Source organism: Osmerus mordax, chromosome 1, assembly GCF_038355195.1.
Source record: "Osmerus mordax isolate fOsmMor3 chromosome 1, fOsmMor3.pri, whole genome shotgun sequence".
In the NCBI taxonomy this organism is placed as follows: Eukaryota; Metazoa; Chordata; class Actinopteri; order Osmeriformes; family Osmeridae; genus Osmerus; species Osmerus mordax.
In genome coordinates, this window is record NC_090050.1 from 4060086 (window position 1) to 4085522 (window position 25437).

Here is a 25437-nt window from a genome sequence, read left to right on the forward strand (position 1 = left end):
TAGTCATGCGTGTTTTCGTGACGTTAGTAACGTCAGTGACTGTGGCTAGCAAATTAGCCACCGTTAGCTTCACTTTTCGCCACAAAAACTTAACTTGAGCCTAAACCATGCAACGGAACGTAAATCCCAATAGAAGCAACTCAATCGCTACCAAGACGAAACTTTTGACACCTAGATTGTCTATGTAGGCCAAATATTGACTGAGTTTTGGGGGGGCGAAAATAAACAATAATAAATATATATGTGAGAGAACAAAGGTTGTGCTCTCGCCGAAGGCTTGAGCACACCCAATGAGTTTTGCGATCCATGACACCGCTAGGGGGAATGTGTCACAACACATTGTATTGCACCCTGCTGTGTATTGGGCTGCATGTCACACTGTCGGAGTGCCTATGATGTCCCCTGTCCACCGCCTAAAGGCCCTACAATGAGCATCAGTATTGGATCTTGGAGAAGTGGTTCAAGTTCAAGTCTATTGTCAAATGCACAGAACAACACAGCGTCAGACTGGGCACTGAAATTCTTTGGACAAGACAACGCAAAGTAACCTGGCATAACATGACATATAAGTACTCAGAACATAGGTTACCCCTATGATAAGCTAAAATATAATATAATAAACCTCCTAAATATTCAAATAATATACGTTACAGTATACTAAACCTATAATACACATAATATCCTATACTAACATTATAACCTATACTTACCTAGAGTCAAGTAGGGTACAATTAGTGCAATATTGCTGATTGTGCAACCAGAATCTGAAAGTGCAACCAGTAGCTGAAGTGACAGTGTGTAAAGTGACTAGTGTGAGTGTTGACAGTGTATCAATGTCCATATAAATGTCCATTCAGAAGCCTGATGGAAAGAAACTGTAGTCCAGTCTGCGTCATACCTGTCACTCCCGTATTTCACACACGTCTCCCGCCCCCCTCCCGTTTTGTTGTTTCTCCCATGAAACTCCTATAATTTGTATGGCCCAAACATCATTATATGAATAATCACATTAATATATTATTCCAAGGTTGTCCAGATGCCAGATCTTGTATGAAACGCATCCTACTCAGATAATACATATCATACAATTTTCAACCCATTTGTGACCTCAACCTGGCAACCTACAACCCAGTTGCGCTGTTGATATCTGCGCAGATAGACGGGAGAATTCGAATAGGAGACGGGGGAATTTGAATCAAGAATCAATGGTAGAAATGGCATTAAAAGTCTCAGGTGGTGCTACGGCGAAAAAAAAAAATTTGGCTGCAAATGTAACAATATATGGACGGAGGAATTAAATTTCTCATCTCCAAGCCGCATCGACAATTCCCACACCTTTTGCAAAGTGTGTTACACTTATTTTAGTATCGCACACGGTGGGAAAAATGATGTAACGCAGCACAATAAATCATAACGGCACAGTCACGCTGCAGATGCACAAAAGGGCACACCGGCGATGTTATGTGTCTGACCCCCCCCTCCCCCCTCCCCCGTTCTGAGGAATCCCGGATTTTGGTACTCAAATGTTGACAGGTATGGTCAGCGTGTGCGAGACCCAATGCTTCAGTATCGCCTGCCAGAAGGCAACGGGGTAAAAAGACTGAAGGATGGGTGGTAACAGTCTCTTAGAATCCTGCCAGCTTTCCTGAGGCATCGTGTGTGGTAAGTGTAAGTAAAGTAAGTACATTTTATTTATTTATAAAGCACACTCTTAACCCTTGTGTTATCTTCGGGTCGTTCTGACCCATCAGTCATTGTGACCCACCGTCGTATTGCGACAACTTTACCGCATACAAAAACAAAGTGAAGCATTTTCTTTTAACCGTTGGGCTGTGTCAGACCCCCCACATTGCGAAGGTTAAAAGAAAATTATTTTTATTTGTTTTTGTATTGGGTAAAATTGGGTAAACACAACGATGGTTCGTTATGAACCTTTGGGTCATGTGACTCGAAGGCAGCACAAGGGTTAACACAGCAAGGCTGATCGAGGTGCCGAACAAAAGCACAAAAATAATAATACCAATACATTTAAAAAACACAATAAAATACATAGTAGAATCAAAATAAAAAACTGTCAACAACAGCAAAACAAGTAACATCACAACTCAAGAGGAAGTGGGAAACACCAGTACATATAAGTGGGTCTTAAGCCTGGATTTAAAAACAGACAATGAAGGAGCCTGCCTAATAGAAAGGGGAAGCTGATTCCACAGCCTAGACCTAAGGTCTATTTATTTATTAATGAAAACTACTTCAGCATAATAATGCACGTAAAATACAAACGTGAGCAAGGGCAGCAATCGCTATCGAATCATCAGACATGTGCAATTTAGCTAGCAGGGGAAGAATACAAACAACGAAAATCACCAGTTAACTTAATTTAAATTTGCAAGAACTATAGACTAATACAATTGACAACATAAGTTATACGCACACACGCAATCTCAACTGCGGTATGAAGCGTGTGTCCGTGCTATTCTCCGACATGCACTCTAACATTCACTGCTGATAGACGGCCTAAAATTTTGTACAGCCCGATTTCTGATACAGTGGCGGCAGAAATTTAGCAAAATCAACATAGAGGAAACACTGGACAATGCAGATTTAACCTTAGAAATCAGTCGTAACTGCTAGAAACTATTTAAGTCAGTAAGTAAGTGTCCTGTAGGGCATGGAGCTTCCTGCCGATGATGAACTCAGCAGACCGGACCACACTACGTAGGGCCTTGCGGTCTCTGTCTGTGCAGCTAGAAGTTAATGAGGATGACTGAGTCCATGCCAAACTTCTTCAGTCTGATGTCCAATCAAATATTAGGTATACATCTGTGTACAAAAAGTTATCATCATGAAATGCAAAAGCTCACAGCCATCCCAATTCAGAGAGTTGTAGCTTTGTCGTTATTGAAAATAAATGTAATTAAGGCTTTCATACAGTTACTGCAAGTGCACTGAAAATAAGCCAAAACCCTAGCACTATTACTTGCATAGTGACAGCTTAGCTCAGGGTTACTGAAAGTTTTTAATGCAACCCCTTTATCTCGATTACAAAGGCTGGACAAAGTTCCACTGTCACATTCCAATGTAAATGAAGGTCATTAGAGTTTGGGGCAGGTATATTGCTTCCTCTGTGTGAAAAAATCTAATTTCCCTAAAGTTGCCAAGCTTATCCTACGGGTGGTAATTTCATTTGATACCATCCAAACCCAAGTCTCCTTCGTGTTACATTTTATATAGGGATTTGTGCAAAGAGATTCAAATGATTGGAGGAGGGGGATTCCATTGATTGCATGAGGGAAGGATGAAGGAGACAAATGATTAAAGACTTGTAGAGGAATGGGGGAAAAGATATGTAATGAAAGTGTGTGGGAGTGTGTATGAGCTTTTCAAGCTCTGCAGGGTGTTGAAAGGTCTAAAGCCATAGATGGTGGATCACCTGCAAGCCTTGCACAGTCCTTTAAAGGGAGTGTGTCTCTGCTATTGCTGGGTATTTCCTTTTTATCCCATGTTTTTTGTTCTCAAGAAGTCAAATTCTTTGGAACACTAATTAAAGTCGGCAAGGCAATAACAATGTCAGGAAGCATTCAAAGCATTGCAAGTAACATTAAATTAAAACTTTGTGAGTGATTTGGTTTGATGAGCAATTATTTTTATATTAAGTGAATGAAAGGTGAATTACTTTTATTCCTATGGTCTCAGATCTCTGCATTTTTCGGATATATTTGAGGCAGGAGGTCGTGAGGCAGTCCATCTGTCTGTCTTTCACCCAGGTGTCAGTCCTGCTACACTTCTCTATGTCCTAGATGCTCTTCAAGCCATGTAGAACTCCCACCTGTAGATCACAGAGCTTGAAAAAAGGAACAGGAGGACTGAACAGAAAAAGAGATGGAAGAAAAAGATGGAAGAGTAGAAAGGGAGAAAATGGGAGAAGATGCTAGAATAGGATATTGCCAAGTCTTTTAGTGGACAGCACACCCCGGGCAATGCTAATTAGTATGAGATGATAGGCGGATAAATAAAGAGTAAATAATAAAGAATGTGAAAGCAACTTTTTTTTTTATTCCTACATACATTATGCACATATAGAGCACACAATTCAGCACCTTTACATATACCTGGTGAGACATTTAATTGTATTACTAGGTTCTAAAACCAATGTAATTGACTTAAATGCTGATGAAAATCCAATAGGGAGAGGCCAATTGTTCCCTGTACCATTGGGAAGTTTCTAAATAACTAGTCTATACAAGAGTTAGAATTTAACCCTATGAATTTGGGATCTCAATACTTTTCTACTTTTTACTTTGTGTCCTTTGTGTCCTTCACCCTACTTGCCTCGGGGGGCATGTCCCTGTACTTACTGTAAGTCGCTCTGGATAAGAGCGTCTGCTAAATGTAAAGGTATTATGGTATTATTGCTTTAGGGGAAATAGTACGAAAATATGTGCAATATTACATTAGTTATTAAACTAGGCTATTACATTAACCTGGGGGGGGGGGGGTGTAGAACGATCACGTGTCGAACCGTGCCACCAAAATCCTATTACGCTCTGAAGAAACTTCATTCATTCATTCTTCCACAAATGAAAACACTGATTAACCATAAAAACAATCGTAATGAAAAATATAAAATATGATATATAAAACTGTACAAAACAGAATAAGGAATAACAAATTAAGGACTCAGTCCTCAGTGTCAGGACAGTTATCTCCCAGTTAAGGTAACTGAAGAATGTGGTGACATTGTTTCAGTCTGTAAATATTCATTTTGGAATCTAAAAAGACACCTCTCTCAAACACGAAAGTGTGCTACGTGAACACACTGGGAAGAAAGCAAAAGGTTAGCAAAATATGGTAATTTGTAAAAAAGTAAATATTCAAACACAAATTCGTTTTGTCTACACTTTTTGTTTTATATTCCTTTTTACGAAGGGCTAATTTGTCATTTGAAATAAATCATTTCTATTTGAAAAATGTTTTTGGGCTGCGGTTTAAGCTAAAAGTTAAATACATGCAGATTTTTTTCCTTTTTTGGAGCGAGTGGGAGGGCGATTTGAGTGGAGCGGGATGCAATCTGCGTTGAGCGCTGAGCGATAATGAGCGGAGCGGCCTGGTGTGGCCTTGAGCGGGGGAGCGGAGGGGTGAACAAGTGTGAGCGAGGAGTGGAGATTTTTACCGCTCGACTCCGCTCATATGCTCTGATATGGACCAGCTGTATGTCTGGCGTGTGAAAGGCCAGGCTCATGACCAGTAGAATACCATCCCCACGGTCAAGCATGGAGGTAGGTCATTGATGATGTGTTTTTTTTTCCTGCGGTAGGAACTGGCAATCTTGATCGTGTACCTGGCATCATGGATTCCCAGAAATTCCAGGCCATTTTAAAAAGGAACGTGATGCCTTCTGTTGACAAATGAATCCTTGGTGGTCATTGGATTTTCCAGGGGCCCTTTCTCCATACGTCGCTTACTCAGTTAGCTGGATTTGATTGTTGACGATTTGTCATGATCTTGGATTGTTCGGTTCTTCAAAGCTCATCCTGGACTTGCTGTCATAGCAACAGGTCCGTAGCTTAAACCTGCTCGGGAGCAGGCTTATTTTATGTAAACAAGATTTGATTGCGGCTTTACAAGCAGAGGTGATACAGGAAGTCTGTCACAGCCATGTCTTGTCCGTTTTTACGACAACCTGTTGCAGAAAGTGCAAAAATAATTTGCAGAATTTAATATTAATCGCACATTGCGTGATAGACAGATCCAATTAGCACAGCGAGACAGGCTATTATACTTTTTGAGTATATCGGTTTTCTCGTGAGGGTGTCATTTACATCGTTGGAACCACATTAAATTATACGACATTAGATGATAAACAAAGTAATTATGAAAATAAGAAAATACAAAGACAAATAGGCCTAGCCTACTGTAATAAGCGAAAAAACATCTAACTTGGTCACTACATTTAATTTGTCTGCTAATTTTTGCCAGCCCTCCTGGATTCTGGTTGGGTTTAAAGAAGGCAGTTAAAGCACATAAGCCATCAAACATCACTCAGCTAGAGGCTTTTGCACGTGAAGAATGGGCAAAGATGATGAGAGAGATGTAAGAAACTTGTCAGCACAAGCTAAAGGATACCCCACAAAGTACTGAAGCTGGGGGATGAATAATACTGCACATGCACATGTGTTAAGAGTAAAATCTTTCATTTGAACTTCAAGGTTAAGTCAACTTCTGTTCTCAAAATAACCCATATGTATCAATACATATTTGTTGTTTAATGATTAAAAAAAAAAATCATTTATTGTCATTCTTTCATCCACATCACTATAATGTCTGGAGGTGAGGGGGTTGAATATTTTTGATTGCAACTGAATATAGTATGTCCAAATTTGCTGTTTTATTATTCTGTGTTTATATGTCTGGAATTTGTAGTGGTTGTCTGAGCAAGTGCAATTATTTGAAAGAAAAAAAGTAGAGAAGTACATCTGAATCAAAACCTTTTTCTCTCACACAGGTACAATGTGGACACCAGAAGTTCTAACATTTCCAAACACGTAAGCTGTACCTTGTAAAGTGTAACTGTCTTTTCTGTCACTCCTGTTTGTGTGGTTCAATTAAAATCCTAAATCCAAACATCTACATATATTTCCTATCACAAGGACAGTTCTGTTGAGTAATATTTTCTTTTTTTTGGTGGTGTCATTACAGCTTTCTGTTTAACATTTGTATTTCTCTCTACTTTTGGCCAACCTGACTGGATGAGCAGAAGGTTGGTCACAACAAACTAATGTTTAAAAATGGTTATCTGCAGTCAGACATTTACTGAACAAATTATACTCTTCATTTATTCTTCAGATTCTTATTACATAATATACTACCATAAACTGCCCTTGGAACTATTGTACCCAGTGACGTGTATGGAACCCCTGTGTAGCTAATGTATCATCTGTGTTCTGTCTCCAGGACTTCCTGGGTCAGATGTTCTGCACTCTGGGGGAGATCATTGGCTCTGTGGGCAGCCGGCTGGAGAGGACACTGTCGTAAGTCCAGCCAGAAATGTAATATAGTAGGATGCAATTTTATTTTGAAGCTATACTGTAGGGTATGAACTATTACTCTCATAGTTAATGCTGTGGTCCTTATACAATGATTGCTCTCAACCAATCAGTCGGATGTACTCCTTGTGTAAAATGTAAAATTGTAATGCCACACAAGACATTATGAACACGACATTGTGATGCAGAACAATATAGTACATCATAATACAGTGTTATACAATACAATATTACACAATACAGTGTTGTACAATACATTTGGGATGCAATGTAATGCATTATCATACACAAAACTGTGTGGAAGGGAAGTACTAAAGGAACTGGTCTTTAAACATTCTACAAAAGGGAACTGTTGACTAGTTGCATTTAGGAGATGTAATAGTAGATGACAATACGATTCAGGATTAGGATATCATAATGCTTGATGCATACCAACTGAAATAAAATGTATCTATTGACTGCCTGGCCTTGACACAGAACACTCGATCACTTCATCATTTTTTGCATTTGACAGGCAAAATTGTTCTCTCTGTCTCACCAAGTAAAAAACAAAACAAAATATGTAACAGATATATAACAGATAACATGTCTGGTATCTAGACGTGGGAGGTTGTACATTATATAATACCAATCAACTATACTAAACTACTATTGTCATTGAGATGTCTAATTAGACATTTCAAAAGCTTTGTAACACTGAAGAGAAAAAAACTTAAGTTGTACGAGTTAAACAATTGAAACTTGACAGGAGGCATTTTACATATGTTGGGTTTGTTACTATTTCGTTTTATCTAAGTACCATTTTGGGTACTGAGTTTCAATACTGTTATGCATAATATCTTAAATACACTGTTTGAGAAAATTGAGTCTTATCAGGAGCGAAGGTAATGCTAGTCCAACAATGTCACCAAGAGACAAGGAATGTCTTCTAACAGTGCTTTAGATAACATACTCACTCATCAACAATCTATAAATGATATCATTAAATCGGTCAGGTGGCTGAGCGGTTAGGGAATAGTAATCAGAAGGTTGCTGGTTCGATTCCTGGCCGTGCAAAATGACGTTGTGTCCTTGGGCAAGGCACTTCACCATACTTACCTCGGGGGAAATGTCCCTGTACTTACTCTAAGTCGCTCTGGATAAGAGCGTCTGCTAAATGACTAAATGTAAATGTAAATCATATCAGCCTATGCTGTTATCTTATTTAGCCAATGTTATTCATATTGGGGGATGTAAAAAAAGCGAGGTTGTACCAAGTAAGGACATGACCAAGTGATGGAGTGTGAGAGTATGAGAGTGAGTGCACTCAGGACAGTGAAGCGTTATTGATTGGAGTTGCTGGAGTAAGGAAGAAAGGCTTCACCACACATGCTGTGGGACACACATATAGTACATCTACATACACATGGCAGATGTTTGCCATTTTAAAATGTCTGAGGACCACAAAAATATAATATTTTGGTATCAAATCTCTCACACACCAAGACACACGGACAAACGAACATGCACGTCACATGCATTTACACACACAGTCTTAAAAATAAATAAATATATACAACCATCACTCCTTTTTGTGACAGGTAGGTTTCTATGGCAACTAGGAGCACAGCATTTCAGTGTTTTTCTCTCTATCATGAAAGTCCATTTGACTAAACAGTTTTTTCATCCATCAGCATGACTATTTGTTTCTAGGTGTTGGGTAGGGATGGCAAGGCATGGGGGTGGGAAGAGAAATTAGCCCTATTGGCTTTCCAAGACCCGGGAATTACCAGGGAAACCCATGGCTGGCGTCATAAGTCAACAATGTTCAGCAACGCCAACCCCGCTCAACATTCTATTCGTTTTTTTTGTGAGCAAGAAATCAACCACCTGCTGACCTTAAGTTCTTCCTGCTCTCAGCAACCCACTCTACAATCACTATCTTCAGATTAAAGTTTATATGCCCAGTGCCAGAAGCACAAATGTCAGACCTATCAGTGTGCACGAATATGTTAAGTTTATTAGGGTATGTATCTTTTTGTGTATCTCAGGTGAGCTTGAAGGGCCAAAGGTTAACAGTATTATGTTTTGGCAGCAAATATAATCTTATTTTTTGGGGTAGATGGAAGGGGTGTGAAAATTGGTTTGATTTATGGTGGGCCCTGGGAGATTAGAGCCTCAGATACAGACAACAATTCAAACACACACACACACAATGTTTCTTGGCATCTTAGTTGCTTCTGACCTACATATACAGAGACGGTGGATATGAAATTACATTTTGCCTCTAAATTTGTTGTCCTCTTTCCTTTTAAGACACCATAACCAAGAGATGTCTTTCTCCTGTTTCTTATTGCTGCCTCATACTGTAGATAAGAAATCCAAAGGAGTTTTATTATTTTAAAAAAAATCCCATGACATGCTGTTTTTGGATGCTTTTATATAGGCCTTAGTGGTCCCCAAATACTGTATCTGAAGTCTCGTTCCCGAAATTCAGCCTTGGTGCAGAATTACAGCCACTACCAGCAGTCCCACAATGAGCTTTCCTCAGGACGTGCCGTTTCTGTGTCTGTAGCTTTAAATGCTATGAGGAAGAAAGAGGCGGGGCTAACTGTCATTCTTCGGTTGTTTGCGAGCCATGATGTCTCGAGGAAAAACCAATATAGCGCTTGCACAGTCGTAGCTCATTTTCTCATTGGTGGGCCAAATTTTCTGTGCAGGGAAAGCAGAGAAAGGGGAGGTAACCTTCCCTATTATGACATCATAATAGGAACATTTTCAAAACCGAGCGTTTGAGCTTTCATTTTCTCAAAAGTGGAGAAGAATACCCAGGGCTTGGCTTACACCCATCGAAATTTCTAGCCACTGGGGGACCAAAGGCAGGCTAGGGGAACTCATATTATAACTCAGAGTATATCCTCCTAAAGTGAAAATGTCATGTCATGGGACCTTTAAGGCGGGGAAGGATCAGCTAATCGGCCAATCTTCCTCAGCCTCTCCTTACTCCAGAGAAACTCTGGACAAAGAGATTTGTCCAAACGGACCTTTAATGGTAAATGGTAAAAATGGACGGCATTTATATAGCGCATTTTTATACCTTACCGGCACCCAAAGCGCTTTACAATTTTGCCTCTCATTCACCCATTCATACTCACACTCACGCATACCGACGGATGGATGTACCTTATGTCGTTATGAAGCTCATAAGAAGCCTGGTAATCACACATTCAGTTGAATCAGGTGTGTTGGAGCTGAGAAACATCTAAAACATGCAAGCAACGCTATCTCAAGCTAGACCTAAATAAGCTTAGATTGTGCTTGCACACGGAGAACAGAAGCAGCCCAGACCAGACGATCGTCGAAAATAAGAGTTATGTCGCAAAAAGCAGAGCGTAAACCAGCAGAGCGTAAACCAGCAGAGCGGTGTTATTTTAAGTAGCTGGATTTCTTGAGTCATCCACAAAAATTTCAATATTGCCGCAATTAACAGGGCGAGGGAGACGATCTGGCAAAACATTGTTGACTGTAGGGCTGTCCCCGACTAAGATTTTCTTGGGTCGAACAAGACTCGACTAAAACGTCTGAAAATCGACTAATCGAAATTTGAAACGCTTTTTTTTTCCACACAAAAAAAAGCGTGCAAACATTTTCACGATCTGACTCAATGGCTGCTGGACATTGCAGATTCAGCCGCTAATAGCCTACTAATAATAAGACTCGTATCACCACTCCTGTTGTAACCGAATGCCGATAGTATTTAGTATCTCTTACAATGTACTACAAATTACAAATATTGTTTGTTTAACATGCAAATCATCAGAGCGCGCTTATCACTGCCTGAAAACTTGCAGCATGCGAACTTACGTAGAAGCTGAGTGGGGAACGGTGCGACAGAGAAAGATTTTGTTTTTCTTGGCCGGAGAAGATAATGTCATTCGATTTGGATTCTTATAATAGGCATATTCATTTTTCAACCCAGCGCGTTAGCATGAGCGAAGTAGGGCTAGGCCCACTTACGTTTTCAGGTGGTAGGCTACATCATATTCGACATCGAACTATGAAAAATAAACCGTTGTTGGCAGAGTTTGCATTCAACGTTTTTCGAGTCACCTGGTACTTTGTGAATGTAAATGTACTTTAATGAAATGCTGCCATATCACAGATTTCTTTGCCATTTTGACTAATAACACCGACAAAGTAGGCTATGGCAGAGTTTGTGGTTCGGCAGCCAATTGTGCTCGTGCCGTGTGCAAAATACCAAAACAAAACAAAGCGCAGATTAACGAAAGGGAAAACAGTAACAACTTTTCTTTTAAATTTTTAGAGTTGCTTTATTTGTCTTAAATAATATAATCTACAATTTCTGTAGAACATTTTGTTAATTCAGCAATGATGACACAAGCGGGAATCAGATCTCACACTGACATGCGGCAGCTCGACTAAAAAAATCTTAGTCGACCAAGAGCACATCGAGCAGAAAATCGACTAGTCGACTGAGTGGGGACAGCCCTAGTTGACTGTTTAAATGAGTAAATTGTAGGCTTACCAAATCTACTTAACATAACTAATGCATTTAGGCCTACTGATAATTAGCGTAATTTGATGAGCTGTCTGAAACGGTTCTGACAGTAATCATTGGCCGATATTCTCAACAGGAGGTTGAGAATAATGGCCAAAAGAAGAACGTGGCAGCAATTGAAAATTGTATTTGGATGTAGGTTATATATGAATTCCAAAGACTGCAGAAGGCCATGGTTTGGACTTGATGTGGGCTAATAATGTTTTTGTGTTCACATCTTGAACAACATTTATAAATTACTTCAAAATAACTTTGCCACACACATTTCTTAACTGATAGGCTTACATTTACATTTAGTCATTTAGCATACACTCTTATTCAGAGCGACTTACAGTAAGTACAGGGACATTCTCCCCAAGGCAAGTAGGTTGACGTGCCTTGCCCAAGGACACAACGTCATTATGCACGGCCTGAGCTTTAAAATAAAAGGGAAAGATGACCATGTCTAAAATGGGGATTCACTGAAATAAATATTATTGCACAGATTCAGCACAGACTTCCAGATCAGGTGACCCAAACTGTAGCACACTTTGCTTGGTAGATCATTCATTTAAAATTGCTCGGCATGTCTAAGAATATATAACTATTATATTACATGTGCACATTTAATCCAAATCCAATTATTACTATTCTGCCTGACAAGTGTATGGGCCTGGGTACACACATGGGGACAATATATTAATTGCACCTATAACATTGTGGAAGCCAGAAGGAGAGGTTGAAGTAAAACAGAGGCTTGTCAACATATAGGCTATTTTAAACAATGAAAAGACTTTATGCAATTGAATAAAAAGTCTCCTTGATTCTTTGTGTTTCAAGATGACCTGGAAAACTGATGAAAATATTCAGGTACCGCTTTGGGGCAAGGTATACCCTTCTTATTTCCTGGCATAGTTGCATTTGCTAAACCTTTCTGAGTCACCAACCCTGTACAAGTATGTCCCACATGTAAAGACACACAGAGATGCAGACAGACTGAACAGTGGTCAAGGCTTGGCTACAGTTAGTTTGCTTCCTTAAAGTGACATTATTTATGAACTTGTTTATTTAAATTAATACATTCTTTGTTGATGAAGTAAACACGTAAATTAATTCATGCTGGGCATATTGTGAGAAAGAAAAGTCTGCACTTTCCGAACACGGACAGACTTTGCACGCTGAAATTAACTCGATGGAACTGTCTTTTGAGATTCTGTTTCCGCCTGTTTTAAATTATTTGCAACACATCTTAATTTAGCTCGACTTTTAGTCGGACACGGAGCAGAAGTATAAGTTACCTTGGTTACTTAGCTAGAACTAGAATAAGCCACCTTAATGGAACGGAACGGAAATCTCACTGAAGTAAGCAAGACTTGTCGAAATAAGCCTGGCTTTGAAAAATAGTCAAAATAAAACAATCCAAACTGTCAGAGCCATCATTTGACCCACAAACAAATAAAAACAAACAAATATACATTCTTCACAAATACAGTGTGAATATTTTGAACATATGTTTCAAAATCTGAAAGGTTAAATGTCCAATAGTTCACAAAATTAAAGAACTTTCAGAGTTTGTCTTTGGTTGCGCAGATACCACCTTATTACATTTACATTCAGTCATTTAGCAGACGCTCTTATCCAGAGCGACTTACAGTAAGTACAGGGACATTCCCCCCGAGGCAAGTAAGGTGAAGTGCCTTGCCCAAGAACACAACGTAATTTTGCACGGCTGGGAATCAAACCGGCAACCATCTGATTAATAGCCCGATTCCCTAACCGCTCAGCCATCTGACCCCCCTTTTTGAAGTTCTCCTTTTAGGAGGCAAATCTGAAGTCTGGCTTTGGTTTGCTGAAGTTGGGGAAGAGTGATTTGTTCCTCTGCCAGATTAATCTGTACTTCTGCTCTTTCATATACATAAATGTGTATGTACTACATGCTACAAATATAGTTATATTTGACCAATTTCAAGTTTTATAAAATTTTGTTCCTGAAATCCACCCTGAATCCACCCTTCTGCTGGGATCAGAATGATATTGTTTTATTTTAGCAAAGGTATCCCAGTCCTACTAAAAAGTAGAATCCTTTTTTTTTTTTAACAACCCATTTTTTAAACCAATAGCCAAAATCCGATCAGATCACTTATGAACAACTGGCCCCAGGGTTGAGAACTACTGGGCTAAAGTTTATTCCTCAAGTCCTGTTGCTGTTTTCAAAGCTGTGAACACAACACGCTAAAAAGAACAATTTCACAGACTGAGATCGAGGTTCTAACAACAGAGGTGGAGGCGAGAAAATGTGTCCTGTTTTGCGGCCTGTCATCAGGCTACAAAAAAAAGTCGGCGGAGTGTAAAACTGTCACTATTTGCGCCCTTTCTTGTTTTTAACCTGTAGCACTTGGAGATTTAGCTAAATATAAAGTGCATTACAAATAAAAGTATTATTATAGGGCCGTAGATGGGGGGGGGGGGGGGGAGGTGGGTTAAAAAGGGTGGAGGGTTTGAGGCAGAGTTAATTTTGTTCAGGAAGTAGTGGGTTTTAGCACCAGTTATGTGAGCAGAGAAGGAATTAAGGAGGGAGTGATACTTATCAAGGTCCAGACCATCTTTGGACTTGCGCCATCTCCTCTCAGCTGCCCGAAGAATGGACCGTTCTTCACGAATAACATCCGTGAGCCACGGGCAGGAGGGAGAAGATCGTGCAGGCCTGGTTGACAGGGGACAGAGAGTGTCAAGTGATGCAGTTAATATGGATAACAGGGTGTTGGTGGCAGTGTCACCTAATCAACGGCTGCACAATAGGCAGTGCACTAGCCAATCTAACGTAGAAACCAGTGCAGATTTGAGTGTAGAAATCATCTTCCAACATGGTTCACGTGATTCATGAAACCTTCGCATCTTTCCAATCACAGCATAAAAATGATTGGGTGTTGATGAATGAGGCGGCTGAATAGAATAGTCATTTAAATATCACCCTCCTATATATTCTCGTATTAGAGGCCTTGCATGGGAGAATGAATGGGAGACAAAAGCGACTTAGGTCTTGCATGATTTTTGCACTGAATTTTTACTGTTTGGTGTTTGATCTTTCTCCAAATAGAAAATTAGCCAGGGATGTCATTAGTATGCCACCCAACATCTCCCTGTTCATGTTATGCCAGGAGAAGACGGAGAGGATTGTAGAATATTGTCCATTTACACTAGTAGTCTCCTGGACTTGGCAATGCCTCAGTTACAAGAGGTCTTGGGGTTACCATTGTGAGGGTTTTATCGATAAAGACTATTTTTAGTGCCATTTACCCTGCAGGTTAGCAGCATAATTTATTTACTGACTGAGACTTAGAAGTGGGAGGAGGGGGTTGCTCATTTGTCTTTGTTGTATTGCTGTCTTCTAAGATATAAACTCCTCAAAAAAAGTTCGGAAACGTTATTTCAGTCGATTATTCCTGCCCTTTAATAATATCAATTGGTATTGTATTTTATATCGTTGGAAAGCCTGATTAGTCACCTTTACAACGAGGTACAACTTGTAAGGATTGTGCATTCGTGGAATGAGCAACACAGCTAACCGTGTGGGTAGAGGCCCGAAATAATGTGCCAAAATCCCCTGCAATATTTTTCTGTTGGTATTCACTCTCGTTTTGAGTTGCTTGGTAGATTGGATGATTGCACTCTGTTGTTATGTTATCTCTGATAAGAGGCATGTTCAAAGGAGGAGCAGCACTGCTCTAATAAGCCGCTCCTCCTCCATACATGTCCTCTCGACACACCCTAAACGTTTAATGCTAGTTCATGGCATCTACTGAAATGCATGAAAGGAAAAATATAAAATATTCAGAGCGTGACTAATATGACAGCTGTGATAGACTAAAGTGGCAGCAACATTTTGCCGCTACACTTTTAAGGGTTATACTGGTCTATGTCCTTTTCTCACAATCTGTTCCAACAGTGCTTTGATACAGGCATAGGGTTTATAAGCAATCAATAACATCCACATGTTCTTTAATTTTCCACCTGTATAAATTACGGAGCTTTGGGGAACCCCCGGCTTAAACGAGAGAAAATACTTCAGTCTTTTCATTATGATGGGAATGGAAATCTCCTAAAAACAGTGGATAGGTAGACAAGGGGGTAGTGTAACACTTCTTATTCAATATGCATTCAATCATTGCAGTCAATGTTCCAAGTTATAATCTAAATAATATTTGTCTGCATGAAAATACCATTCGGATTTGGAATCTCTATGTTAGCGAACTTCCATCTCAACCTTATGAATTTAGGTTGTCTTAAATTTCTGCAAAGTTAGCCTAGTCACATCTTTTCACACACAATGTGTAGGTTATTAGTCACATGCACCGAATAGGATAGCGTCATCAGAACAGTGAGTTCTTGTGACTTGGCTAGCAACATCTATGCAGTAGCATCAAAAGAAGAAAAAAAAGTAGTCTATTTAAAAATAATTATGTTTACAGCATAAAAAAAGATTACAAAATACACAAAAAGTATACAAAGATGTAAAAATAAGCATACGGAATAATGTAGCATATACAGTATTATGCTTGTGCGTGGCCTAGCAAAACTAGTAAAACTAAAGCGGGTACAATTTCTGGGGAAATTATGGGAACATTGTGAGGGAGTGCTTGCGGCTGCCCCAGCTGCCCAGTCTCCTGCTGTTTACTGATATCAACAATTCAGTGTGTTTTTACTTCAGTTTTAGAAGAAAGAAAATTTATTAAGATTGTTGAAACTAGTCCCTTTTAAATGTTATCTGGTTACTAGAATTATATATAATTTCTGGAGAGCAAGCAATATCATCCATTAGTTGACTTGCATTTGAAATAATGTGTAGGCCCCATGTTTCTCAACTGGTGGGTCCCAACTAGGGATGGGGATTTGAACTGATTTCAATATTCGAATAGTATCCGAAATGATTTTCGAATATCCGGATAATCTATTTTTATTAATGCGGTTCCATTATGTAATTAGCCTGACATGGCGCAAAGCATACAGTAAACACATGAACCACCACACATTCTGGCAATAATTGTGACTGTTAAGCTATTAGTTCAGGGCTGGACTGGGACAAAAAATCGGCCCTGGCATTTTTGGCCCAGGCGGCCCACACCCACCGTGATTGGTCAGACACATTCCCTGCAGACAGTCCTCTTAAAATATGCGCGCATTCTATGATTTGAGTTGCCTAGTGTTCTGCATTCAAGTGATAGTTTTGGATCCTTCAAGAGGGGTCTCAAGACTTATCTGTTGATCTTATACTTAAATAATTAATTAATTCTTAGAGTTATGATTTGTATATTTATGGTATTTTTTATTATTATTGATACTTGATATTGTATTGCCATTTTGTTATTATTACTATTTTGCTTAATATTGGCTTAGCAACTTTTAAAAACTGTTTACTGTTAATTTTAACTATTGTAAGATTCATATTTTGTCGCTTTGGACAAAAGTGCTAAATACAATAACCACAACCCTTCCCAAAACTACAATAAAGCTGTGAGTAGTATATGCCCTGGAAAAGAGCATCAATACAAGAGAAGTACTCTTGGAGTCCACTTTGGAGGCCATACAGTACACAATGTACATAAGTGCAACATACTCAAGTGCAAGTAACAGTGGAAAGCTGCATGGCCCTCAGAACAACACTGGATTATTAATCCCACTAGAAAGAACAACAGAGGAATAATTAGTCATGATCACATTACTTTCTGTCTGTCAATCAAATTGTCAGGGCAGGCTTTATATGATGATGGACAGATGATCAACAGTAACGTAATCAACCACGTCACCAAAGAACGCTTGGGTTGAATTCGTTTTCAATAAACATGGCTGCTGCTGGAGAGCTGAGATGTGTAGATTCTGCCATTGAGTCTGTTTTAAAAGACATCGACAGCGCATTAATTTATATTTAAAATTAAATAAAAGAGGAACAGAGAAACGCAATCAAGGCATTTGTCGATGGAAAATATGTTTTTGCCATCCTTCCTACGGGATTCGGTAAAAGTTAACATACTATGTTGCTATGATTGGTTGTCTATCCAATTGAGCGAAGAGGCATTTTTTACCCAGGTTTGGTTGAAACACGCCCCATACTCACAGCCCAACGGAGCGGTATCAGACTCATATTCTGACTAGAATTATGAGTATGACAACGTCAGGCTATCTAATAGATTAATTACACCACAAATAATTTGATAACATTGATAACATAAATAATCTCACTTTACAACAACAGTAGTTTCTTCATTATCTCACTCTTTTCTGCAACTCTGTCAATGACAGTGTCTGTATCCAAAGCCACAAGTACTATGTCCTTTTCCGTTGCCATCAACATGAAGGCTTCAAGTTTGTTGCAAGTCAGGCAACTCCTCAGTCTGCTTTTTATGTATGTCAGTGTTGAAAATTATCGTTCGCAGGCCACCTGGGTTATTGACAGTGTCAACAAAAACTTGTATGCAAGTCCAAGCAGGTGATATGCATCTGTGAGCAGGTTGAATCTGTGGAGAATCTGAAAGCAGCACAATTTCCATGTCCTCCTCCATTCCATCTGCACCATCATCCACTGTTCTGGTTGCATATTCATCCAATGGTGATAGTTTCAGCCTACCCCATTGGCCTGCTAAGCTTTTCAGCTCCATCTGCAGGTTGTCAACAGTTGCTGAGGTCTTCAAATGCTGATTTAGGGAGAGCACTGGTTCGGATAAGGTGAACGTTTTTGGGATGCAGAAATGACAGATCAGCAAAAAGAGTCCCATGGGTCAGAAATCTTCGTTGGATGGTCTCACTAGCTGTATCAAGAATCTGATTATGTACCCCAACCTCATAGGCTCTCTCTGCATCAGCCATGGGCTCATCCTGAGCCATCTCTCCTGACATGGATTTCTTCTTTTTGACTCTTTTCTGGGGCAGTGCAGCCTCCACTTCAATATCTGTGCCCTCATCTTGCTCTTCTATTTTTGCATTTGCCCATTTGACAAAATTGTCAGCCGCATCTTTCAGAACCTGGAAGTCTCTTGAGATTTGTTTTAGGGCATCTTGAGTAGTGATGACCATCCTATGAGGAGATAGGATGTCTACCCCTCCAGTTTGCAGGTACTTTGACAGTGGAGATATAAGCTCAAATATTCTGAGGAATAGCTGAGCTGTAAGAATTGTCTCATACCTGACTAAGCCCTCTTTGTATCCTCTGGCTTTGGTGCAAATACATGTCCTTTTGTTGTCTTCTGTTCCTGTATGGCTGAGAGTGTGGACACCACCTCAATGTACAGAAAGTCTTGGGGTTTGCCAAATGCTCCAAATACTTTCTTCAAGGCATTGTGCTTCGACCACCACCGTGTCTCTCCAATTGGAGCAATGCGCCTGTGCCTCTTGTCATGACTCTCCCTCTCCCACAGGCTCACCCTTTGATATGACTCCCTGATGAACACTGCGGTGTCATTGAGGAGATCAAACAGTGACCCGCTCTCAGTCACTATCTGAGTGGTCTCAGCCAACATAAGGTTGAGGATATGTGCATAGCACCACACATGCACATGGTTGCGGAACTGTAATGTGAGCAATGCAGAGAAGCCTCTGTACTGTCCCTGCATGTTTGAAGCCCCATCCGCGGAATTTCCTATGTACAGGCTTATGTCCAATTTCAAATGCTCAAGGACCTCTGTAAGCAACTTCACAAAGGACTGTCCAGTGGATGCACTGCACCGGACCACGGCGACCAGCCTCTCATGGACCACATCAGTTATATATCTTAAAATCACTGAACATTGATCTTGCCCTGCTACATCCTGAGTTGTGTCCAGCTGCAAGGGAAAACATTCCTGCTTTCTGGATCTCAGTGGAGATGTTTTCTTGAATAAGGCCGTGTTCACACTTGACTTCTTCTTTTAGAAAAAAGCGCTGCCTTCAGCGCTTCTTTACATGCAATCCAATGGGAAAAGAAAAAAGGCGGACGCCTTTTTAAACAGCGGCCACCTTTTAAAAACTTCAAAAAAAGCGCAGCGCCCGACGCCTTTTTGAGTTCAATTTTCTCAACTTTTCAGAAAAGTGCTGGGTGACGTCAAGCGCCTTTCTGATAGCTGACCAATCAGGACGAGGAGAGTAGGTACGCGTGTACCTTCCCTAGTAACCTTCTACCTTAGTTACAAGGCTATGGCTCCTCAAACGCCAAAGCTTATTTGCCATATAGTAGCTAGCTGTCAATAAGTAACCAACGGAAAATAACAGATAATAATGTATCGCTAGAATGTATGATTCCCGTTCAGGTTACAGAATTCTCGTGCTGAAAGTGCTCAAAAGGCGCTGAAGGCAGCACTTTTTTCTAAAAAAAGAAGTAAAGTGTGAACACGGCCTTAAGGTCCGGATTGCATCAATGACAGAGTTGATGGTTGTTTTGGACAGTAATGTAACAAATGAACCTCTGCCTCTTGACCCTGAATGTTTGCTTTTTGCAATAACATTATTGAGATGTTCTTTCAAGCACACATCGTACTTTCCAAGCAATATTACTAGCTCCAAAAAAATGCCATGGTCTATACTATCAATATCAAAGTTGTATGCAGCCTCATTGTCCACGTGTCTGTAACTCAGGCCTCTCTTACCTAAAACTTTGACAACCTCCACTACCCGTTCCAAAACCTGCCATCTCTTCCTTACCTGGTCACGGTGCACTGCCAGATATTTGCCCCCAAGCAGGTTGTTTATATCAGCATTAGAGCAGTTTAAAAGAAATGCTTCGGCACAATTTCTATGAGTCACGCTTTGCTCGTGCTCTTCAATTCTTTGGTGCACATGCCTCCAGTCTGACATTCCACTCAGAAAAATGCTGGGGTCGGTTATCTTGCCAAAAGCCAGGCACAAAAAACGAAATAAAGAATTACGCTCACTACAGTACGTCAGCCACTTCCGGGGTTTGCCTTCTCTATTAATGAAGGCCTTCTTGACAACAGGGTTATTTTTGTCTTGTTTGGGATGGTATTTTAAAAATATTTGCAGGATAGCAGGATCGGGACGGGCAAAGTAGTCTATAGCCTGTTCTTCCCTGACTGTCTTCTCGACCTCTACCTCAACAACCTGGCATGACTAGACAGACAGAGAGAGAAAGGAGTGATTGGCTGGGAAATAACACAACCAATTACTTGCAAGATATATACCTACAATTTACAATTAAAACAAAACCATAATAGTAATAAGCAAACGAGTTGTTTACTTCATGGAGTTTTTTCATGGTATATTATGGGTAACACTTTATAATAAGTCAACGCTTTTTGGCATTTACAAAGTGTTAACTAATAGTTAATCCTTTGTAAAACATTTTGAAACATTAACAATACATTATTAAATAGTTAATAAGCTTATTATTAAACACTATGTTGATCATTCATAAACAGCAAATGTTTACTCCTCGACAGGTCTGCAAACGCCTTTGTAAACCGAGATTTGTTAAAACGTTTGTTAACAGAGACCGTAGGTCACACTTTAGATTAGGTCACGCAAAAGCCTTAACTAACAGTTAGTAAATGCTTTATAACTTGCGTTACTAATCAGAGGTTGCATCATTAGTAAGTCTTTATAAAATAGTTGTTAAGATATCTGCTAAGTATTAGTGTACATAATGTATTCGACTTGGCGTACATTAATTAAAGACATAAGTAAATATGTTGTTAGTTATTTACTTATGCTTTGTAAAGGTAATGTTAATGGTTTGTTCACCATTTGCTAATGCTTTCTATACCAGCTCCATGTACCAATAACACCTTTTAAACTACTGGTTTGCAACTATATTAACAAGCTGTCTATAAAGTATGATAATGCAGTTATCAAACACCTTATGAATTGTATTATGAATAAAATCCATAATATTTTACAGTGTTTCTTATATACTAGTGTAATAATTGGACCAATACGCTGTTCCTATTGGTCCAGAAGACGTTCTCAAAAGTTAATAAATCCGTTTATATACCTCCTGAAAGTTCGCAGAGGTAAATAAAAGTTTTTACGGACCTAGCAACAAGCAGTTGCCTTGGAGATGTAGCCATTGACCTTAACAACGTGGCATCTGCTCGGCAGTAGCCTAAATTGCCTAAATAAAAACAATTTAAAAAAAATATGGTTTTTGCACAGGTCCGCAAACGCCCCGCAATCGTTTCCCGTTTTAAATAAGTATCTGAAGCAGACAGAAGACAAATTGATGTTGTTGATATGTTGCCTTGAAGATGTAGTGACGTCACCAGTCCAAGTGCAGCTGATTGCTCTGACAACATGGCGTCTGCTCCAGATTCGACGTGTTTGATTTGGGATCTTCCCACGTATTGTTGTAGTATATAAGAAACCAAATGTTTACTCCTCGACAGGTCAGCAAACGCTTTGTTTGTAAACCTCGACCTACGGTCTCGGTTAACAAACGTTTTCACAAATATCGGTTTACAAAGGCGTTTTTAAAATGCATTTCCAGAAATGCTTATTCATTTTAAGAATGTGGCTGCATTGTTTGACTCATAAATGAAATTAGTAATCAATCATCCTATTTGCATTTTAATTTTCTTCTTCAAGAGTGCTCAATCTTTCACTTAATTAAAATGAAAAAGAAATAGACATTTGAGATTTAATTTTCAAAACATGCCCCAGCAAATAGATACCAAAATTCAATTTGAAATGTAAAATTTGAAAATTAAAATGAATTTCCAGAAATGCTTTTTCATTTTAAGAATGTGGCTGCATTATTGGACTCAAATTAGAAAATTAAAATGCATTTCCAGAAATGCTTTTTCATTTTAAGAATGTGGCTGCATTTTTGGACTCAAATTTGAAAATGCATTTCCAGAAATGCAAAATGAACGAAAAAGCATTCTGAGCGGCGCAGCAGAGTGACGTCAGTAGCCACTCTTCTTCAGCTCCCTGCTGACCGAGCTACCCATCTTGTTCGGTAGGGGGCGGTGTGCACATCTGCATTGCATTACATAGCAAATGTGCCAGGAAATTGATTGAATTTGAAGGGCTGACTAGCGAACAGAACAAAAACATAAAGTGGATATACTTTCATATATATAGATTAGTGAATTGTTACATAGGCTACATTTATGTGTTTACTGACATCAAAACTGCCAGCACATTGCAAATGTACAATTATGACAACTGGCTCAACCATTGTGTATAACGACTTCTGTTATGAATAGTGATGTGTCGTTCGTGAACGATTCGTTCATTTTGAATGAATCCTTACAAGGACTCGGGAATAACGAGTCCTCTCAATGAGAGATTCGTTCATTTTCTCGTGGCCGCGCATCGGGAGAGATAACTCTACTAAACCAATGCAGGTCCCGTGAAAAATTATCCAAAGACTCGTACCCGGCAGAGGAACGAAACATTAGGTGCGTTCGACATGGACTGCGGTTGCATGAAACGACCGGTGAGAGTAGCCGCTTGCAGTCGGGGAGGAGTTGAAAACGGCTCTGGGAAGTCGGACATTCCAGCTTCTCGTGGATTGCTGCGTTGACGTCAGTCATGGCTGATCAAGCGCTGTTTGCTTACTTTACTTTATTTATAATTAAACTTATCTTTCCGTTAGAGAAGAGGCGGACTAAAACCCTTTCTTTAACACATTTTTAATTCAATTAAACAGTTTGGTCCGGATTTGAGCGTTGGCGAAACTGAAGGTGTCAGAATAATTACAAAACACGCGTCAAAGTTGTCGTGTGTGAGTCTGGCCAATCATGAAATAGCTGTGTCGTCATTAGAACCCGTGCAGTTGCTCTTGAGAAAATGCGCTCGGCTACACAGCCGGCAGTTCTCAAATCGATCTCACTGTACTTTGATGGCTACGTCACAGTGACCTAGCCTCGGCGCCGTCTCAAGTCGGACAAAAAGTCTAACCAGAATTCACTGTTTCAAGTCAGCCGGCTGCAGCGCTGCATGAAGTCAGTTCATGTCGACAGCGCCTATTGATCCAAGGACTCAGTTGGCAGAGGAACGAATCATTGATCCGAAGACACGGTCGGGAGGTGAACGATTCGTTCATCTGCCGGGTACGAGTCTTTGGATCATTTTTCACGTGACCTGCATAGGCTCAGTACTGGTAGCTAGAAGAAACAGAAATGATTTGTTCATTTTGACTGGGTCTTCGGGTACGGGTCTTTGATAATTTTTCACGTGACCTGCATAGGCTCAGAAGAGGAAACAGAAAGGATTTGTTTACCTCGTTCACTTTTGTGTGACTAGGTTTAGTAAGACGTGAATGACATTCGTTCACAAGTAATAATTACAGGTTTTGTTATTTAGAAATTTTTGTACTTTACTTACAGTTCAGTGCAGTGTAATTGTTTGCCGTGATAATTAAATGAAATGACCATTTCAAAAAATACAAACTGTCATGATGCATTATTTGAATGCAGGAATTCCTTTTAAAATAGCATCTGCTGGATTACATGCATTAACATATAGGCCTACATGAGAATGTGATAAATGTTTGAAGTGGACGTATTTAGGCCAGGGAATTGGCTATAAAATGTGGAGCAACAACCCCCCCCACCCCCACCCCCCCCTTGAAATAAACAAATGACTCGAAAAAAGATTCGTTCATTTTACTGAACTAGATTCAAAGAACCGAGTCAGTAAAATGATCCGAACTTCCATCACTAATTTTGATCAACATAACATAAGCAATTTATAACGTACAAGGCTACATCATATGCATGCTACCACAGCATTGGCCCCTTACAAAAAAATAAGTATATTAAAGTATAATATAAGTATAATATATGTATAAATAAATATAAATATGGATATTACACTTTTAGTTCACTTTTGATATACTTTTATGAAGTATGCTTAGAAAATAGTTCACTTTTGATATACTTTTAAGAAGTATGCTTAGAAAATAGTTCATCTTTGATATACTTTTAAGAAGTATGCTTAGAAACAGAAGATGGTATACATTTCTTCTGGATTAGGATGTACGTTTTATATTATTATACAGCAAAAACTGTCAAAATACTTTTAAAGTACATTACAGGTTACATTTTTTAGATCCATCTTGTATATTCTAATTATTCATGTCTAGGAAAATATTTTATGCATTGCACATTGAATCTTTTTTGGTACTGAAGCTGTAACCTTAATTACTGCCAAAACATTTCGAAGCCCTATACTCTTATACTAATAATTATCAATTGGATTATTAATGGAAAAAACGAAAAAGCTACTTGAGAAAGAAGCAGACAGAAAGGTTGCATTATGCATTTGAAGGTTATACTGTCAAACTGACTGAAGAATGAAATAACGACGTGAAAAAATGAAGATAGCGTGGCTCATTGGCTGGTTAATTCCCATGACGCAAGGCGGTAAATAGTAGTAACATTTGCTGATAAGTTTGCCGTTTGTTCAAAATACAAATGTAACTTCATGAATTTCGTTTTTTAAATGTGTCTGCTTAGAATGTAGTGTTTTGTTGCGTGGTAATTGTCATTGTTGTGCTGGTTTACCATTGTAACCATGAGTTAAATGACTGTTACGTTTGATTAGAAGAGCTGGATTTTTACGACATGAGTGCATACACAGTAATTAGCTTCTTTAAGCTAATAAGCTGCAGTGACACTTGGCGAAGGCCCCCGTTCTCGTCAAGTGGCGCCGATGAAGGCTGCCTCGGTCGTTAGGTGCGCTCTTTTTTGCCTTGTTTTGTCTGTCCATTCAGTGTTCTGACAAGATTTGGCGTCTACATGCCTCCGCAGGCTAGCGTCAACGAGGCTCAACGTGTGCTCGCCAGCCAGATACTGAGTGTGGAGCATGAAAATGCAGATTCCTTGGTTATTGTGCTAGGCGACTTTAACAAAGGCAATCTCACTCAAG

General features: G+C 39.5%; 1 protein-coding gene across 1 annotated transcript in view; it reads left to right on the forward strand.

The window, feature by feature from the left end:
- Positions 1-25437, forward strand: part of LOC136948744 (copine-9-like) — a 248155-nt gene that overhangs the window by 80371 nt on the left and 142347 nt on the right. Inside the window, exons 5-7 of the mRNA XM_067242751.1 lie at positions 6506-6545; positions 6758-6760; positions 6955-7031. Coding sequence (XP_067098852.1) covers positions 6506-6545; positions 6758-6760; positions 6955-7031 — 120 coding nt within the window. The remainder of the gene's footprint in view (positions 1-6505; positions 6546-6757; positions 6761-6954; positions 7032-25437) is intronic.